This window comes from Malaclemys terrapin, chromosome 4 (assembly GCF_027887155.1).
Source record: "Malaclemys terrapin pileata isolate rMalTer1 chromosome 4, rMalTer1.hap1, whole genome shotgun sequence".
In the NCBI taxonomy this organism is placed as follows: Eukaryota; Metazoa; Chordata; order Testudines; family Emydidae; genus Malaclemys; species Malaclemys terrapin.
The window spans coordinates 52800726-52817359 of record NC_071508.1 but is presented as its reverse complement, the minus strand read 5'-3'; the positions used below and the strand labels follow the sequence as shown (position 1 = coordinate 52817359).

General features: G+C 40.4%; 1 protein-coding gene across 2 annotated transcripts in view; it reads right to left on the bottom strand.

Annotated features, from left to right (window-relative positions):
• Window positions 1-424: 424 nt before the first annotated feature.
• The window catches only part of LOC128835440 (vitamin D 25-hydroxylase), a 38623-nt gene continuing 22413 nt past the window's right edge, over window positions 425-16634 (bottom strand). For both annotated transcript variants that reach the window (XM_054024930.1, XM_054024931.1), the window contains 3 exons: window positions 6683-7315; window positions 2510-2839; window positions 425-1141 (listed from right to left, as the gene is read on the bottom strand). In XM_054024930.1, the coding sequence (XP_053880905.1) occupies window positions 966-1141; window positions 2510-2839; window positions 6683-7315 (1139 nt within the window). In that variant the 3' untranslated portion in view covers window positions 425-965. The remainder of the gene's footprint in view (window positions 1142-2509; window positions 2840-6682; window positions 7316-16634) is intronic.

The window sequence follows — 16634 nt, the reverse complement described above, 5'->3', positions numbered from 1 at the left end:
AGAAGGTGCTTGTTTGAAAATGTAACAAATGGGCAATGAAGGCTGCCATAACTGTCAGAGCAGAGGCATGATTCAACATCCTGATAGCATATAAGGCATGCTAGATAGGGTGAGTATAGGCCATGAAGTGCCTTAAAAGTGAAGACATGTAGTTATTATTTGATGCAGTGGCGAATGTGAAATAACCGGAAGGATGTAGAAAGAGAGGTGATATACTTGAAGTGTCATGCCAGAAAAATTATCTTTGCAGCAGCATTGTGAATGGATACAAGTGGGCAAGAGGGGATTTGTCAAGGAAGAATATATAGATAGATATATGATTTATTACAACATATTTCAAAAAGGGTTTTTAATGAAAAATGGGGTTTATATATTTTTAATGAAGTACTCTAAAAATAAGTTTGTTTGGGGCAGTTTTTTATTATTTGAGATTTCATGAGAGGACTCTGACTGCAACAGGTTTCATCCAAGCTCTCCAAATTTATCAGAACATTTTCCCAAACTAAAAACAGTTTTCTGCTTATGTTAAAAAATTTTAAAAACTATTTTTCTCAACTTTATTTAAATATCATGTATAATAGAAAATATTGTGGCTGAATTTTTTATTAATCTTTAAATCGGGTAATTCAATGAAATTCTGAAAAGTTTAAATCAGAAATGGAACCTGATCTAGATTTTTGAGGTGAGAACAGAATATATAAACACTTGAAGAGTATTAATGTCTTTTTTGTGAAAATTACATACAAATACATGAAATACCTAAAAGCCTACGTATAAGACAAAATTGGTGTGTAAGTCCTTTAACAGAGAGTGTTTACAATTCTTGTTCTTTTGGCAAGACTATGAACAAGATAGTTGTAAATAAAAGATGGGGCCAGATACTCAGCTGCTGTAAATTGGTGCAGCTCCATTTATTCAGTGTAGCTATTCCAATTTACACCAGCTGAGAGTTTGGCACATATGCTTTAACGTCTTTCAGCACAGATGAGGTATGGCTGTGGTTGTAATGTCATGCCTAATTTTGGCTTCAGATTTGGAATCAAAGCATGTGGAAAATGCAGGTGAAACCGCTGAAGTAATGAAGTAAAAAACAAAAACATTTCCATCCTGGCCAGTTGTTCTCCAAGACAATGTCTTCTTCCTGAATAGAAAAAAATATATATTTTTAAAATTACAATAATCATGTTTGCACTTGCACTTAAAAAAAGAATAGTTATTTCTGCTTCTACTCTAAGTGGAGCTGTTTGGACATAATACTGGGTCTGATTCATAGGAAAAGGATATGTGCAAATTATATTAAGAGTCATATTTTAAAAACATTTGTAGTTTTGACAACATAAGTACCACTGGATCAAATCCTGCAGTCTTAATTTAGGCAAAACTGCTAATGATATCAATGGGATTTTTGCAAAAGACAAGAAAATTGTGCCTACTGTCTGTTGCCAATCATCAGTTGGTAATTACCCACAAATATCACAGTGAAAGTGGGACTTTTGAACGGATCTAAAGTAGGATAGTGTAGTGGCTTTATACACTAATTCTCATTCCATGCATAATAGGCAGCCTGGATGCTTAAAGGTGCTTGTGGGAGAAGCAGATAAATAGACAGTCAAGGCTAGCAGAGTTGATGACGTGCAAGAGGCAAGAAGCAATGTGATAAAATACAAGAGCAGATAAATAGGAACAGGTTAAATTGTTAGTAAGACATTTAATTTACTTTGTCCTAAAGCTTGAAAACACTCTCCAGATTCTGTAAAATGAAAGCTTTAGTCTGAAGGGTTTGGGGGTTTTGGTATTTGCTCAATTGATTTAATAAAAAAATCACATGCTGTATGATCACTTGAATAATTAGAACACTGTATTCCGTAAATGCATCTGCAGCATCAATCAAGTAGTTCTAGATACTCTAGATTTCTGCTCCAAATCAATTGTATTTATTTTCCCCAAAAAATGATCAATAGGAAAAACAAAATTAGCTGACATCCTAAATCCAAATTTAAAACAAGGTAGTCATATTTTGCAATTTCAAGTGCTCAAAGATGGAAACTGGATTATAAAAATTGAGCAGACACAAAAATCTGCTGCATCAATTGCCAACAAACAAAACTCAGTTAGAAACCACAATGACAGAGGCTGTGTAAAATCCTCAGATAAAACAGACTTATAAAACATTAAGACGACATGATCAGTTTTTGTACCAAAATGTCCTTTAATTTATATAGGAGACACCATTACACAACATTGCCAGGGTTGCTGGAACAATTTATATAGTGGGAGTGCTGAGAGCCATTGAACCAAACTGTAAACCCTGTATATGATGGAAACCACTTCAAGCCAGGGGGTACGACAGCAGCACCTATGGACATTACTAAGCCTCTGATGCACTGTATTAAATATAACTTTACAAACAGTTGTTTTATCGTAAGTGTAGCTTTTTTACATCATGCTGTCTATTGTGGATTAGTTAACCCTATTGTATGTAGATGTATGAATAGGCATGAGCTCTTACCTAATGAAAAAGGAACAAATGCATCTTTCTTGATGAACTGCCCACTGCTGTCCAAAAACCGTTCAGGATAAAACACTTCTGGGTTACTCCAGTACTTTTCATCAAAGTGTACAGAATAGAGGTTTGTAATTATTGTAGTGCCTTCAGGGATAGAATAACCACGCACAACTGTATCCTTAGAAGTTGCATGGAAAATACCTAACGGAGCTATATTACAGAACCTTAAAATTTCATGTAGAACTGCTTCAGTGTAAGGCATTTTGCATTTCTCTTCTAAAGACGGTGTTTTGTTTGGGCCCACGACTAAATCAATTTCTTTATGAACTTGCCCTGTTAGAGAAAAAACCTGTAGTTTAATGTGCAATACTTTAAAATTTAAAGATAAGGAATAAATACATAAATATTTTGTGTTAAGACTAGAAATGCCTTAGTACTTAGTGCAGCACCTAACAGGTTGGTATGGTAGATACACCTCTACCTCGATATAACGCTGTCCTCGGGAGCCAAAAAATCTTACCGTGTTATAGGTGAAACCGCGTTATATCGAACTTGCTTTGATCCACCGGAGTGCGCAGCCCCACCCCCCCGGAGCACTGCTTTACCACGTTATATCTGAATTCGTGTTATATAGGGTCGCATTATATCGGGGTAGAGGTGTATTTTCAATTTTTAATTTCCTCTCATACTCTCATTCCACTACTGACAGTTTTTTCAAGCCCCAAAGAAATAGTAATTTCATAACAAACTGGAGCCATAATCTTGATTCTTATGTTTTTCTTTACTCAATAAATTTCCCCTTTCAAGGAGCTCATGAGAATTGGGATAACAAATGTCACATTCTAGATAGGTAAGATGAAGTATATTAAATGCAAAAAGAAAAAAATCAAACACAAGAGAAGAAAATGTATAGAAAATTCAGAATTAAGAGATACTTCATTTTTTATCTATCTAATTATCCCAAGATAGTACATCACACATGTTGTGTAAAATCATCCACCATTTTACGAATCTTGAAATAGTTAGGCACACTATGGTAAAAGTAAGAGGAACAACTCTAGCTGGATTCTGGATTTTTTTTAACTTTTTGGGATATAAATTACATTATTTCTCTTTCAAGCTCTTTTTTAAAAATTAAAAAATATAATTGGATCCTTTAAATCAACTCCACATTGAAAAATCACATAATAGTTTGCTCAACAGGGCAACAGCTCATTTACTCTTTTTTTTCTGATGTACTTCATCAATGTGTTTGCTAATGCCATTAGACAGCCCCCTAAATCACATAAAATAGCAGTGATACAGCTTGACTGGCATTAACACAATATATCTAGACAATGAAGAACTATTGCCAAGTTCTTAAAATGAAACTAATCTCTCCAATCCCAAAGAAAGTGCATGAGATAAATCAGACCAGAACCTTAGTGCATCTTGTAGCTAACTGTTATTTTTGATACATGTTGAGATCCTCATGTGGAAAATGGGTACATAAATGCAAGGTATTAATATTATTTACTGCTATGTAAAGAATCTGAACTTGAATCCTGAGCTTATTTTTCTCCCAAGGGCTAACAGAAGTTGAGATCACAGGAGAATTTTAGAGGAGAGGGATGCTTTGTGTTTTAACAATACTTCCCCTGGCTTGGCCTGGGGTTAGCTTAAATGATCTGGCTGAGACACAAAACTCCAAGAAGTGCCTAGTTTATGTCCCCTCTTGGAAGATGATGTTTTGGGGACAATCTAATACAGAAGGGAATAAGGCCGTATGCTGCCAGCGTTGCCAACTTAGCGACTTAGTCACTAGATATAGTGATTTTTGGGTTTCCCTGGTGAGAAAATAAGTGTCAAAGTGACCAGTGACAAATCTAGCGACTTTCACTGCCAATTATAGTGACATTCAGAGAAAGAAGTCACCAATATCTAGTTACAAAATCATTCACAAGCAACACAACAGTGTTAATAAAATCCATTCCATGATCTTTTTACTACATTCTGTTGCACACCAAGTCAATGTCATTACATCTCAGTTGAGCTTGTCCTCAGAAGGAATCACATCCCAGGATTTCTTGGGCTGAGATCACTATAATCTGCAGAAAATAAGTTTGTGGAGGCTAATTAAATACTTTACTAAAGCCAGGCGCACTTTGGAGAAAGCAGCACATTAGCCAGGCTTTGTTTTTACCCAAATGTGTTTTCTTGCCACTCCATAGTATCACACCCTGTGATGAAGGAAAAGATGGCTAATGAAGTGGGTAGGGTGGGGGAGGCAGGTTAGCCAGCGAGGAGAGCCGCACAGAGGGAAGGTGGGGTGGAATGACACAGGGGCACCGTGCCTCCAGGAATGAAGCCCTTACTACAGGATCAAACGTGGAACTAGCTTGATTTCAGTTCCCCTTTACTCCTTCCCCTGGCTTGGCCTGGGGTTAGCTGCCCAGCTGTTTTCAGAAATGAAACCCTGGAAGCAGGGGGAAAGGGATCCAGCTAACAGATTTTTGTTTTTAAATCTACTTTCTTGGCTCCCTGCAGCGCTGAGCTCAGGTCAGGTGAATGCCTCTTCCCCCTGGTTCTGGGCACTCCCTTTCACTAACCCAGGCTGGCAAGAAAGGAAGTACCCTTCCCAATGAGCAGAGGGTTGCAGTTTCCTTCCCAATGATCAGAGGGCACCCTCCTTATGAGTGTACTGTTGTAGTTGCTTCCAGTATGCAACAGAATGTAGTAAGAGCATGGGATGGATTATATTAACACTATTGAGCTGCTTGTGAATGATTGTGATTGTACTCGGTTGTGTGTGTGTATTCAACAGAGAATTTTAAATATACACACACACACACACACATAAAATTCTCTGGAAATTTTGTTCGGTGACATTTTGGACTCCTTTTGAGTGTTTAAACAGCTACATCTAGTGACTTTTCAGGGTTTGTCTGGTGACTTCCTGCTATGTGGAGTTGGCAACGCTGTATGCTGCTTTTAAGGTAAGAATGATCTTGTATTATGAGGAAATTAAAAGAGAGTAAATATAGCTGGTTATGAAGGTAATTATTAGCCTTCAATTTTTTCCCTTCCATCTCATGCCATATACATACATACAAACATATATTGCTATCCCCTGGATCTTAGCTGCTGACAAGGTGTAGACATATACATTTGGAGTTTAGGAAATCCTTTTGATGAAATAGAGGCCTTCCAAAATGTATAAGATATTTTAAGTGATGGCCCCCATGCAATTACAATCACAATTTCTGTGGAATCGCCAAGATGTACAGGAGAGCACGGTTAAACCAGTTAAACAAATGTATGAAAATTAAACACTGAGCAGAATTCTCTGCAGGTGTTTGTTAATGAGTACAGCTTCATTGAGGTCAAGGCAGCAGCATCCATTTACATGAGCAGAAAATTTGGCCCATCATATATAAAATAGCAACTTTTCACACAATAATATTTGAGCCACTTAACTGGCTTCTTCCCCTAAGTATTAAAAAGTCTTAGTTCAACCTAAGCACTTACAAGGTTGTGATATGAAAAAACAACTTTTCTCAGAAGGTGTGTGAACTCAGAAAGGAAGTTAACTAATGACATTTAATGTCCAAGTTTCTACACTAAAACTTCAATGTGGTCCTCTTCAAGAATACATGTTAGCATAGTACTTCAGAACTATGCTAACCCTGGTTATGTTTTAAAATGCTCATATTGTCTCTCCCTCCCTCCCCCAACAATCAATATAAATACATATAAGTGCATAGTACATAAACCTGTTATGGATTGATGCACTTAAGGATTAAATAATGGTTCAAAGAGTTACCCAAAATCTGATTTACACTTTTTTGCTGATTCTTGTGTTCTTTTGCCAGCCAGTATTCTGAGTCATCATATTGTTCAACCTACACATAATAAAAGTAAATCTCTCCTTATTGTAAAAAAAAAGTTCACTGAAGTGTTTACAAAAAAAACCCCTAAAATATTATCCTAATACCCATTTTAGCTGCAGATAAAATAGCACTGGCATGTCTGTCTGCAGTACATTAAGAAAGGGACATAATGGAGTAATGCGCACAAATTTTTATTTTTACTAAGGATTAGTATTGGCAATTCCAACACACCACATTGAAAATGCATTCTAAATTCTCACCATAAAGACTACAATATCATTTCCTCAAAAATGACAAAAATTCTTACCTTGAATGTTCGGATAAAGAGCCATAAACAATACTGCCCATCTTAAAACATTTGTTGTGGTTTCTGTTCCAGCTATGATAAGTTCTCCAACAGAGAAAATTAAATTTTTGGTTGAATATGTAGACTCTGGATCATTTTCACTTCGATCCATTTCATCTAAATATGCATCAATGAAATGTCGAGGTGACTGAGGCGTCCTGTTTTTAGAGATGCGCTCAATAAGTTCAAGCAAAAAATTATAGACTTCAGCTGCATTCTTAAACAGTTGTTGATGTTTTCCAAAGGGTAATATGCCAATCCAGGGAAAAGAATTATACAAGAACACTGAAGCACTAGCAACTAATTCAATGTTTTCACTAAAAATCTCTATCATGTGCTGAAATTCAGTGTCTTCATATGTAAAACGTTCTCCAAAGATAATCAAATTAGTAATGTTTGAGACTGCATTTGTTATCAAGTGTTTAAGATCAAAGGGTCTGCCTTTGTATGTATCAATGGCATCAAGAAAAAACATGGATTCTTCTGAAATTTTGTGTTCGAAGGACCTTTGACCATATCCAAAACAACGAAAGCTGCTTACAGCTAACTTGCGATGCTCTGTCCATCCTCTACCGTATCTAGAGTTCAATAAACCTGAAAATACATTTTCATACATTTTAGCTCTATATCCTTATTCAACAGATAACAAAACTATGAAAAACAGCAGTCCATTCTAAAAGTAAATTCACAAATAGAGATGTCCTAGTGTGGTAATGTTCACTCCAATGCAGGAAAGATTCAGAAGTCTATTTCCTCATTAACTTATATGAGCATTGTGACCCAAAGCACCTGTGTATTCACAGCCTACACGATATTGTAATAATATGCCTCGTGGGATATCATATGAAAACACATCCTACACACTATTGTAATAATATGCCTTGTGACGTATCATTTGAAAACAAGTAACTTGCTTGTCAATAATATCATGGCGAAATTTATATAGCAGCATTATATGTAAAGTTATTAATTTCTTCTGTATGATGTTATTAGGCAATGTTCAAAACCAGACAGCTCTGCCTAGGAAAAAGTTGTTAAACAGGTCTGTCCTTAAACAAAGGAATGTGTGTTTACCCCAGTTTACATGTAAGTAGTAAACAGGATCACCAAGACAGCCAGGGGAGGAGATGGCAGGAAACAGAACAATTTGCATTTCAGCAAACAAAGGTGGGGGAAGAAAGAGCATGGAGCTTCCTTCACCACCAGACTCATTGTGCCTTCCTCGCAGCTTGAATAAACTTTACTTTGAGGGGTGCTGTTCAGGAGAATCCACTTCAGAGATTCAATGGATATAAAAGAAAGGGTCAGAGAACCCCAAGTTATCACTTTCACCTAAGATGACAAAAGCACCAGAACCTCTGGAAGAGATCCTGACCAAGGAGAGAGTAGGTCACCCTCGTGCTAGAAGACTGTGAGTGAGAAAGGCCGTCTTGAACAAAGCCTTCAACCAAAACTTCTAAAGTAAGTTTTAGATGTGTGTTTTCACTTTTATTTGCTTGTGGCCATATCTAACTTTATCTCTTATTCTTGAACTCACTTAAAATCTATTAAAAACTATTGATCTAAACCAACAGTGCTGTGTTTGTACTGAAGTGAATGTCAACTCCAGTTAATGTAGCAAACTGGTGTGTCTTGTCTCCTTAAAGAAGCAAATTAACTATATTATTTCTTTTAACTGTCCAGGAGAGAGCTGAACATTATAGTGAACATGAGCTGCATGATGGTAGGTTGGTTGTGAGCTACAACGGCAAATATTGCAAAGCACCCAAGGTTGCAGGGCAGGCGGTGATAACCCCTCATTGGTCTGGACTGCACTCCAGAACATGACATGTATTTATTAGTAATTCCTTCAAGTCCTAATGAGAGTTATGTACATCTCTGTGCAGAGATGGGATAATAGACACTTTGTCTCTAAGACCCAAAGGGGGGAAAAAAAACACCAGCAAAACAAGAAAAAGGTTAATTGTTTTAGTCTCAGAGTGATAAGTTGCACAGTGTATATGTCAATGAATAAAGGATGGCTCTGGATACAGATAGGTATCATCTTTATTTCCCCACTCTTACCTACCATCTCAGAGTGTCAGGCACTTGGCTTCTTAATTATGCTATAGCAATTCATGTTTTATCTAATATAAAGGCCCTCCTGTGTAATACAGAATGGGGTTGGGGTTATGCTCTTATTTTTTACATACTGACACACTTTCAGCTATGGGAGACTATTTAGAAGAAAAGGTTACTCACCTTGTGCAGTAACTGAGGTTCTTCAAGATGTGTGTCCCTGTGGGTGGATCCACATCAGGTGTCAGTGCGTCCCGGCACCATCAATAGGAGATTTTCGATAGCAGTGTCTGTCAGGGCCACGTGTGAGCAGTAGTCGTCTTGCGGTGAAGTTGGCACCTTGACTAGCATGTGCGCGACCCAACACCCTCAGTTTCTTCTCTACCGCAGAGTCCTTACTGCAAACTCTGAAGTAGAGGGGAGGAGGGGGGGGTAGATAGTGATCTCGTTGAATAGGCCCTGATGGGGGTTCTATTTTGAGTTCGTAACACATCTAGATGCAGTTAAAAATCCATTTCGATAGTCTGAGTGGATACCGTAGAGCCTTTGGAACACACTCGGGCTTTGTTCTGTCCAAGTAAAACACTAACGAACGTCGGATACCAACATATGTAGGACAGTCTCTTGTGTATTCACATGAGGTTAGGGATAAAACATAGGTAGGTGAATCAGTTGATTGATGTGGAAAAAGGATGATATTTGGGGTATAAATTTTGGATGTGGTCTCAGTGTGACTATCCTTGAAGAATATGGTGTATGGGGAATGAGCCATAAGAGCCTCTATTTCGCTTTTTGCAGATGTAATTACAACCAGGAACACCACCTTAATTGATAAGTGGAGAAGGGAGCAGGTGGCTAGTAGCACGAAACGGGCTCTGGGTAAGGCTGTTGAGCACCAAGTTTAAGTCCCATGGTAGCATGGGTTCACCTATTTCTGGGTACACATTTTATATGCCCGTGAGAAAACATTTTGTCATCGAGTGTGCAAATACTGATACGCCATCATCAACCTTATGGTGAAAGGCGGTAATTGGTGGTAGGTGTACTCTAGCCAAACCTGTGGAAAGCCCTGAGTTCTTTAGTATGTATTCCAAGCCTTAAGTGCAGATACGTGCCTGTTCTGGCAACATAAGGATAAGCGTTTCCATTTTTGGAGGTCAGTGGTACATGTAGTTGGTTTTCTGCTGTTTACTAACACCTGTTTTACTTGTTCTAAACAGGTTAGCTCATCATGGGAGCCACGCCCTCATATGAAGTTTCTCCAGGCTCGGGTGGAGGACTTGACCTTCATCTTGCGAGACAAGATCCCGTCGCAGAGGGAGATTGTGTGGTGCACAGATTGCCATGTACTTCAGGTATGGGTACCAGGTCTGTCTGGGCCATGTCAGAACTATAAGTATGACTTGGCTTTGTCGGTCTGTATCTCGTGTCTTACTCTGGAGATTAGTGGTATCGGTGGGAATGCGTACAGGAGAGGGGCATCCCATCAGATGAGAAAGATGTTCCCCTAGGGATCGTGGTCCCAGGCCTGCTCATGAGCAAATTTGTGGACATTTGTTGTTTCGTGCTGTCACAAATAAGTTGATAAGTAACCCCCGCATTTGGAATATGTGTTGTACGATACTGTCATTCGGTTCCCATTCGTGGTCTTGGGAAAAATGTCTGCTTAATGCATCTGCCTTTGTGTTCTGGAAGCCTGGGAGGTATGAAGCAGTAATGGTGACGTTGTAATTTATGCATCAATTCCATAATTTTATGGCATCTGTGCATAGGGAATGAGAACAGGGTCCTCCCTCTTGATTTATGTAGAACATACATGCAATGTTGTCTGTCATGACTCTGACTATTTTGTTTTTTATCATTGGGAGGAAGTGACCGCACACGTTGTGAACCATGTGCAGTTTGAGCAGGTTGATGTGTAAGTGTGTCTCTGGGGGAGACCACTTCCCTTGAACTCTATGATTCTATGTGCATCCCAGTCGATCAGCAAAGCAGTTGTTGTGATCAGTATGAATGGTGGATCCTGTTGGAATGGGATCCCTGATGGGTCTAGCGTAACCCAATCATATTATTTCCAAGACCCATTGATCCGTGGTGATGGATGCCCAAGTGTGAATAGAATGAGCGCAGTCGGTGACCAAAGATCTGGGTATGTGTAGATTGCACTGGTTGTTGGGAGAGATCATTCAAACCCTTGACCAATGTTTCAAAATTGTGTCTTGCCCGATGGTGTCTGGGACGCAGTAGGCTGAGACTGTGGGTTCAGAGTCTCTGCGGGCATTGTCTCTGTCTCTGGAAGTCGTAAGGTCATTGACTTTGGAAAGTACTCTCTTGGCCACGCTGGTATGGTTGATATCTCCTCCGCCTGTTCGAAGGTGTGTATATGCCTAAGATGCGGAGAGTTGTCCAGGAGTCCTTCATAGAGGGAAGGACCTTGCCTGTTTTGGCCAAGAAAACTTGTCTCTGTTGAAGGGGAGATCTTCTACTTTGTCTGTAAGTCCTTCGGATTCTGGATGAGTGTAGCCATGATGCTCTGTGCATGACTATTGCTGTGGCTGTTGTTTGTACAGCCACGTCCACCATGTTGATGAGGGATGCCTGTAGTGCTGTTCTTGCCACAATCTGTCCCTCGTTAAGGACCTCTCTGAGTTTCATGTAACTGTCGTGGTCATATTTCGTGAGGAGTGCAACATAATTAGCTGTGTGGAATTGTAGAGTTGCGGATTAGTATACTTTGTGACTGAATAGATGTAGCCTCTTCCAGTCTTTGTCTTATGGAGTGGACCTGTACTGGGGTTATTTTCCTCTTTGATTGACCACGGCTACCACTAATGAATTAGGTTGAGGGTGTGAAAAGAGGAAGTCCATTCCTTTAGTTAGGGACATAATATTTCCTGTCAGCTCTTTTACATACCAGAGGAATGGTGATTGGTGTTTGCCATACTATTTCTGCTGGCTCCATTATCGCATCACTAATTGGTAGTGCTATTTTGGATGTAGATGATGTGTGTAGGATATTTAGAAGTTGATGCTGGGTCTCAGTCACTTCCTCAAATAGGACGTTTTAGCTTTGTGCTTCATACCAGAACAATTCTTGGAATTTAAAGTCATCTGCAGCCGTAGGAAGTGGTGGCATGACAGCCTCATCCAGCAATGATGATGAGTTATGGGCAGGTGATGTGTCTTGTTCCGGGTCCACTTCTCTGTCCTCCTCCATTTCCTCAGGGGCCACTGACGGCTCCTGTACTGAGGTTGTAAAGGAACACGTGTGTCTCTTTTGAGGTCTGTTGTACTGATTCATGTAGGCTGCCCCTGTGTCCCATTACGGCCATTGCATCAGGAATGACATGGGTGGACACATCCATGGGTGCCTGAACCATGCTGTATGTTTCTCTAGATCTCACATGTCCCAGCATTGGCCCGGTACCAGACAGTGAGGAACGGCACGATGAAAAGGTGCCCTTCTCTAGATTGTCGTCCTCATTGCTGGAGAATGGTGGCACGATGGGAGAGTCAGGGTGCTTCAGTGCCGTTAGTACCAGTGACCCCTTGGTACCATATAGTGGTAAGTGTGAGGTGGAAAATACTGCCATGTCCTCCTGTTGTATAAATTGGTGCAGTACCATGGACTTCAGGGCCGTGCTCTTTGGTGCTGACGTTTTTGAAGGTGCTGTGGTCAGAGACTATTATTTATGGGTTATCTTGGTCTGTGCTGGTGGTGCTGATGTGGATCTCTCCATCGGTGCCAATACTGTTGTAGGCACCGGAGGTGGGGGCATTGGCATAAAGGCTGTGGTACTGTGGCCTTCACTGGTGTTGGTGGTACCGTGGAGGAGGAGTTTGGCTTGTGTTTGCCTCTTGACTCCTTAATCTTGCTAGTAGAGGCCCCGGTGCTGGAGGTTCCTGGTGCATCAAAGGTGTTCACTCTTGGTGTAGTTGGCACTGAGGATAGCGAACTTGCAGGAACTTTTCTTTTCAACAGTTCGCTCTGCTGAGGCGAATGTCTTTCTTCTCCTTGCTTTCTTGGAGTAGTGAGTATTTGATGTTTCTGCCAATGACTTGCCCGGAGAGTCCCTGGTTGGGGAGTTCTGCTGTCCGTATTCAGAAGCTGATTGAAGGGATTTCTTAATGAGAATGAGTTTAAGTTGGAGATCTCGATCTCTTCTGGCTCTGGCTTTAAGGTTGCTTCAGTGAGCGCACTTCTGTGGTATGTGCGACTCACCTAAGCAACGGACACAGAGTGAATGGCCATCAGAAATCGGCATTGCATCCTTACACAAGGAACATCTTTTGAAACCTGGTGAGCCAGGCATGTTTTAATGTCCCTTGTTGAGGTTGTTTTTTAAAAGGAATAACTAAAGATTTTTTTTTTTTTAAGGGAAACAGAAAAGGGGATGAGAAATATCTAGACTAGTAACTTACTAAACCTAACTAACACTAATAACTGCTAACTAATTCTAATTATTTTCTTTAGGTTGTCTTTCGACACCGCTACAAGGCTCTGTCTCAGGCCGAGGATGGTTGAGAAGGAACTGAGGGGGGATCGGGTCACGCGTGCTAATCAAGGCGTCAACAGCACCGCATGACAAACACTGCACATGTGTGGCCCTGACGGACACTGCTACCAAAAATCTCCAATTGACGGTGCCGGGACACACCGACATTTGAAGTGGAGCACCCACAGGGACAGCACTCGAAGAAGAATTCTTTCTTATGGACCCAATGATTGACAGTGATTTCCTCCCCTCCTTTTTTCACCAACTGATTTCTTCTGATATGGCGTTTTGTGTTCCATACTGCTTATCTCAGAGTACATGTTATATCAGTACTCCATAATCTGCACAACCTAAAATAAATTTTCAGGTTTAGTTCAAAGTGTTAGCTTTTAGAGTCCTGTATGGTTTGAAACCCAGTTACTTGTGAGACTGCTTCTCTCTGTGTATGATTCTGCTACAATAGCTATCAGAGAAGAGTCAGAGATCCCTCAGTATAAAAGAGAAACTAATGATGGCAGGGCGTCCTCCAAGAAGAGACTTTACTTGTACTGCTTGGTCCACCAGTGTGCATTGTTAACCCTTTGTGTTGACTACAAACTCTTGAGTATCTAGGAGGTAGTGAGTTGATGGGACAAGAAATACTGTTTTGATGGTAAGGTTATTATGTGAAGACTAAATTTTATTATACTTCTAGGCAGTTAAATACGTTAAACCAGCAGTCCCCAAACTGTGGGACATACCGCCCGAGGGAGGTGCGGAGGAACATTCAGGGGGGAGGGTGCACGGTGGGGCCCGGGTCAGCCCCCAAGGGGGTGGGGAGGAAGCAACACCCAGCCCTGCTCTGCCCCCAGCCGCAGCTCCACCTTGGCCCCTGCTCTGCCCCCAGTCCAGCTCCGGCCCCAGCTGCAGCTCTGCTCCAGCCCCAGTTCCACTCCACCTCCAGCCAATCTCCAGTTCCAGCCACAGCTCCACTCTGCCTCCTGCTCAGTTCTGCCCTCATTCCCTCTCCATCCCTAGGCCAGCTCTGCCCCTTGCCCCAGCTTCTGCTTCATCCGCAGTTCTGCCCCCAGCTCCACCTCCTCTGCTGAGCCAACTGTGCAGTAATGGAGGGGGGATGAGGGTAGATTCCATTACTAGTAAGGGGGGGGGGTGCAACAGGAAATGTTTGGGCACCACTGGGTTAGACATTTTAAAAATGTACTAATGTTTTTAAACTGAATTTTAGACTGACAATGAATAATATAAAAAAATAAGCTAAGTGAACTCAGACGACAAAATGCTGAAGCCACAGTACTATAGTGGTAGTCTGTAGTGATTTCTATAGTTAAGGTTGTATTCCAACTTCTGTATAGGCCCCCATTTTTCAGATGCTCATGTTTATGTCCATGTCCATGATTTAGCTGTGCAATACTTTAAAAAAAACAAAAACCCACTGTTCCATGGAGTGGATTCTATTCTATAGAGATTATTTTCTGTCCCTCATCAACGTAGTAATCACTGAAGTGCTCTGAGCAACCTGACTCGTGTTTATTCCATGTAGTTCCTTCTTTCTCTCTTCCTCTCTCGAAGGAGAAATTCTGTGGGTTTTTTAATAAATAATTTTAATATATTATATGTGCACTCTGTGTTTATATTAGCAAAACGAAGTCAAAGACGCATGGTTTGCACTTGGAACTAAAGGTGATGAGGTCTGTATGATGCCTCATATTTGACAACCGCTCCCTTTACTCCTGTTTTATCTATGTCAGTTGCAGAATATGTACACAGCCATGCTTACAGGGCCAGTTGTCACAGAGAGGTATTTACCTTGTGGGAATTCCCTCAGGGAAGAACAACTTTAAATTCCGGCTGAGCTTCACAGGATTCCCACCAGTGAAGGCTGCCCCAGAAGAGCTGCTAAATCAGCACATATCATGGCTAGTCTGGGCCAGTTTTGCAAACTTGGAACTCATAACCCCTGGGTGGAGTGAGATTCAAGGGTGGTTTGCACCACTGCATCCCTGCTTCTGGTGGATTTTCTGTTGCTGCATCCCAGAGTCCAGATCCTACATCCAGAGATTAATCTAGACCATTACTTCTTCACCATCACGCAGAGAGGGTCCACAGTCAAAACACTTCAATTGTGGACAACTCAAGGAGCATAAGGGTTTAAAAGACCCTATATGTCCTTACCTCAGTTATTATATTGGGAAATTGATTATACATGAATTTAAATGGTGAATTAAGAGATTCAAAATTCTGCCTTTGTCTTTCTCCAAAAGATCAGTTCATTTCTTTAATTCTTCTAGGTTTGTCACAGGCACAGGGAAAAATAATGAGCAAATTATATTTTGAATGACAAAGCATGCAAAGGTTTTTTGATTCCACTTGAATTGAGATGGATAGCAATAGAGCTCTGAATGAGAGTGAAAATAGTCTACAGCCATGAAGATTTTAATGCAAGGTCCAACTATATCTGAAATGAAAAGTAAAATTCATTGGCATCATACTGCCTTCTTCACAGCTGAGATGGAACAAAAGCCCATGCGGCCAAAGAGAAGCAAAGCTCTGCATTCTAAGAATTTTAGTCTTTATTTTGCAAGAATGAATATATATGATGTGTGCACACAAAATCTGTTTTAGTTACTTTTCTTGCTACTTAAATATGTTAGTTAATGTTTGCCTCCAATTCACTTGGAAGGGGAGAAGGGAGGAATGGCAAAATTACCCAGTCCAGTGACCAGAAATTAGTATAAAAGAGAAAATGGGGAAGAGAGAAGCAATCTATGTTAAGAGAGCTATCTGGACTTAAGTAATTAAACCCTGAGAGAAAATGAGTCCAAGATGCTGGCAATCAGCATTACAACTCAATTCAGTGAAATGCTATTTCTTGTAAAATATAGAATAATTCATTCTCCTGGACTGTGAATTCTAATAATTTTTTTTTGGTTATGGCAGCGTGATAGCTTCCTATTGATCATCCTGGATCCACATTGATGAAAAACTCATAGAAAATAAATTAACACACAAAAAGGGCCAGACCTGCACGGGAGGCAGGAATGGACACAATAGAAAAAAAAATATTCAAACAAGATCAACACTGAGCAATTGGAAGACTTGAAGTGGCAGATGAAGAAGTGTAGCTTCTGCATGGACTTCTTTCCCTGACCATTGTCAAAAAAGTGACTGAAAAGTTCCAAAGTCAATAGTGCCCTGGGTTGTGTGTGATCACCAATGAGGAGGGAGGGGACTCATGCTCCAACCTGCTACCACAGACCATAGGAACATTAACTTTCGGGCTTAAAGAATTCCACTTCCCTTGCTCAGGCGCACAGCCCAAGTATGGGACTCTTTCCCAGAAACTATCTTTAGAAAAGTGT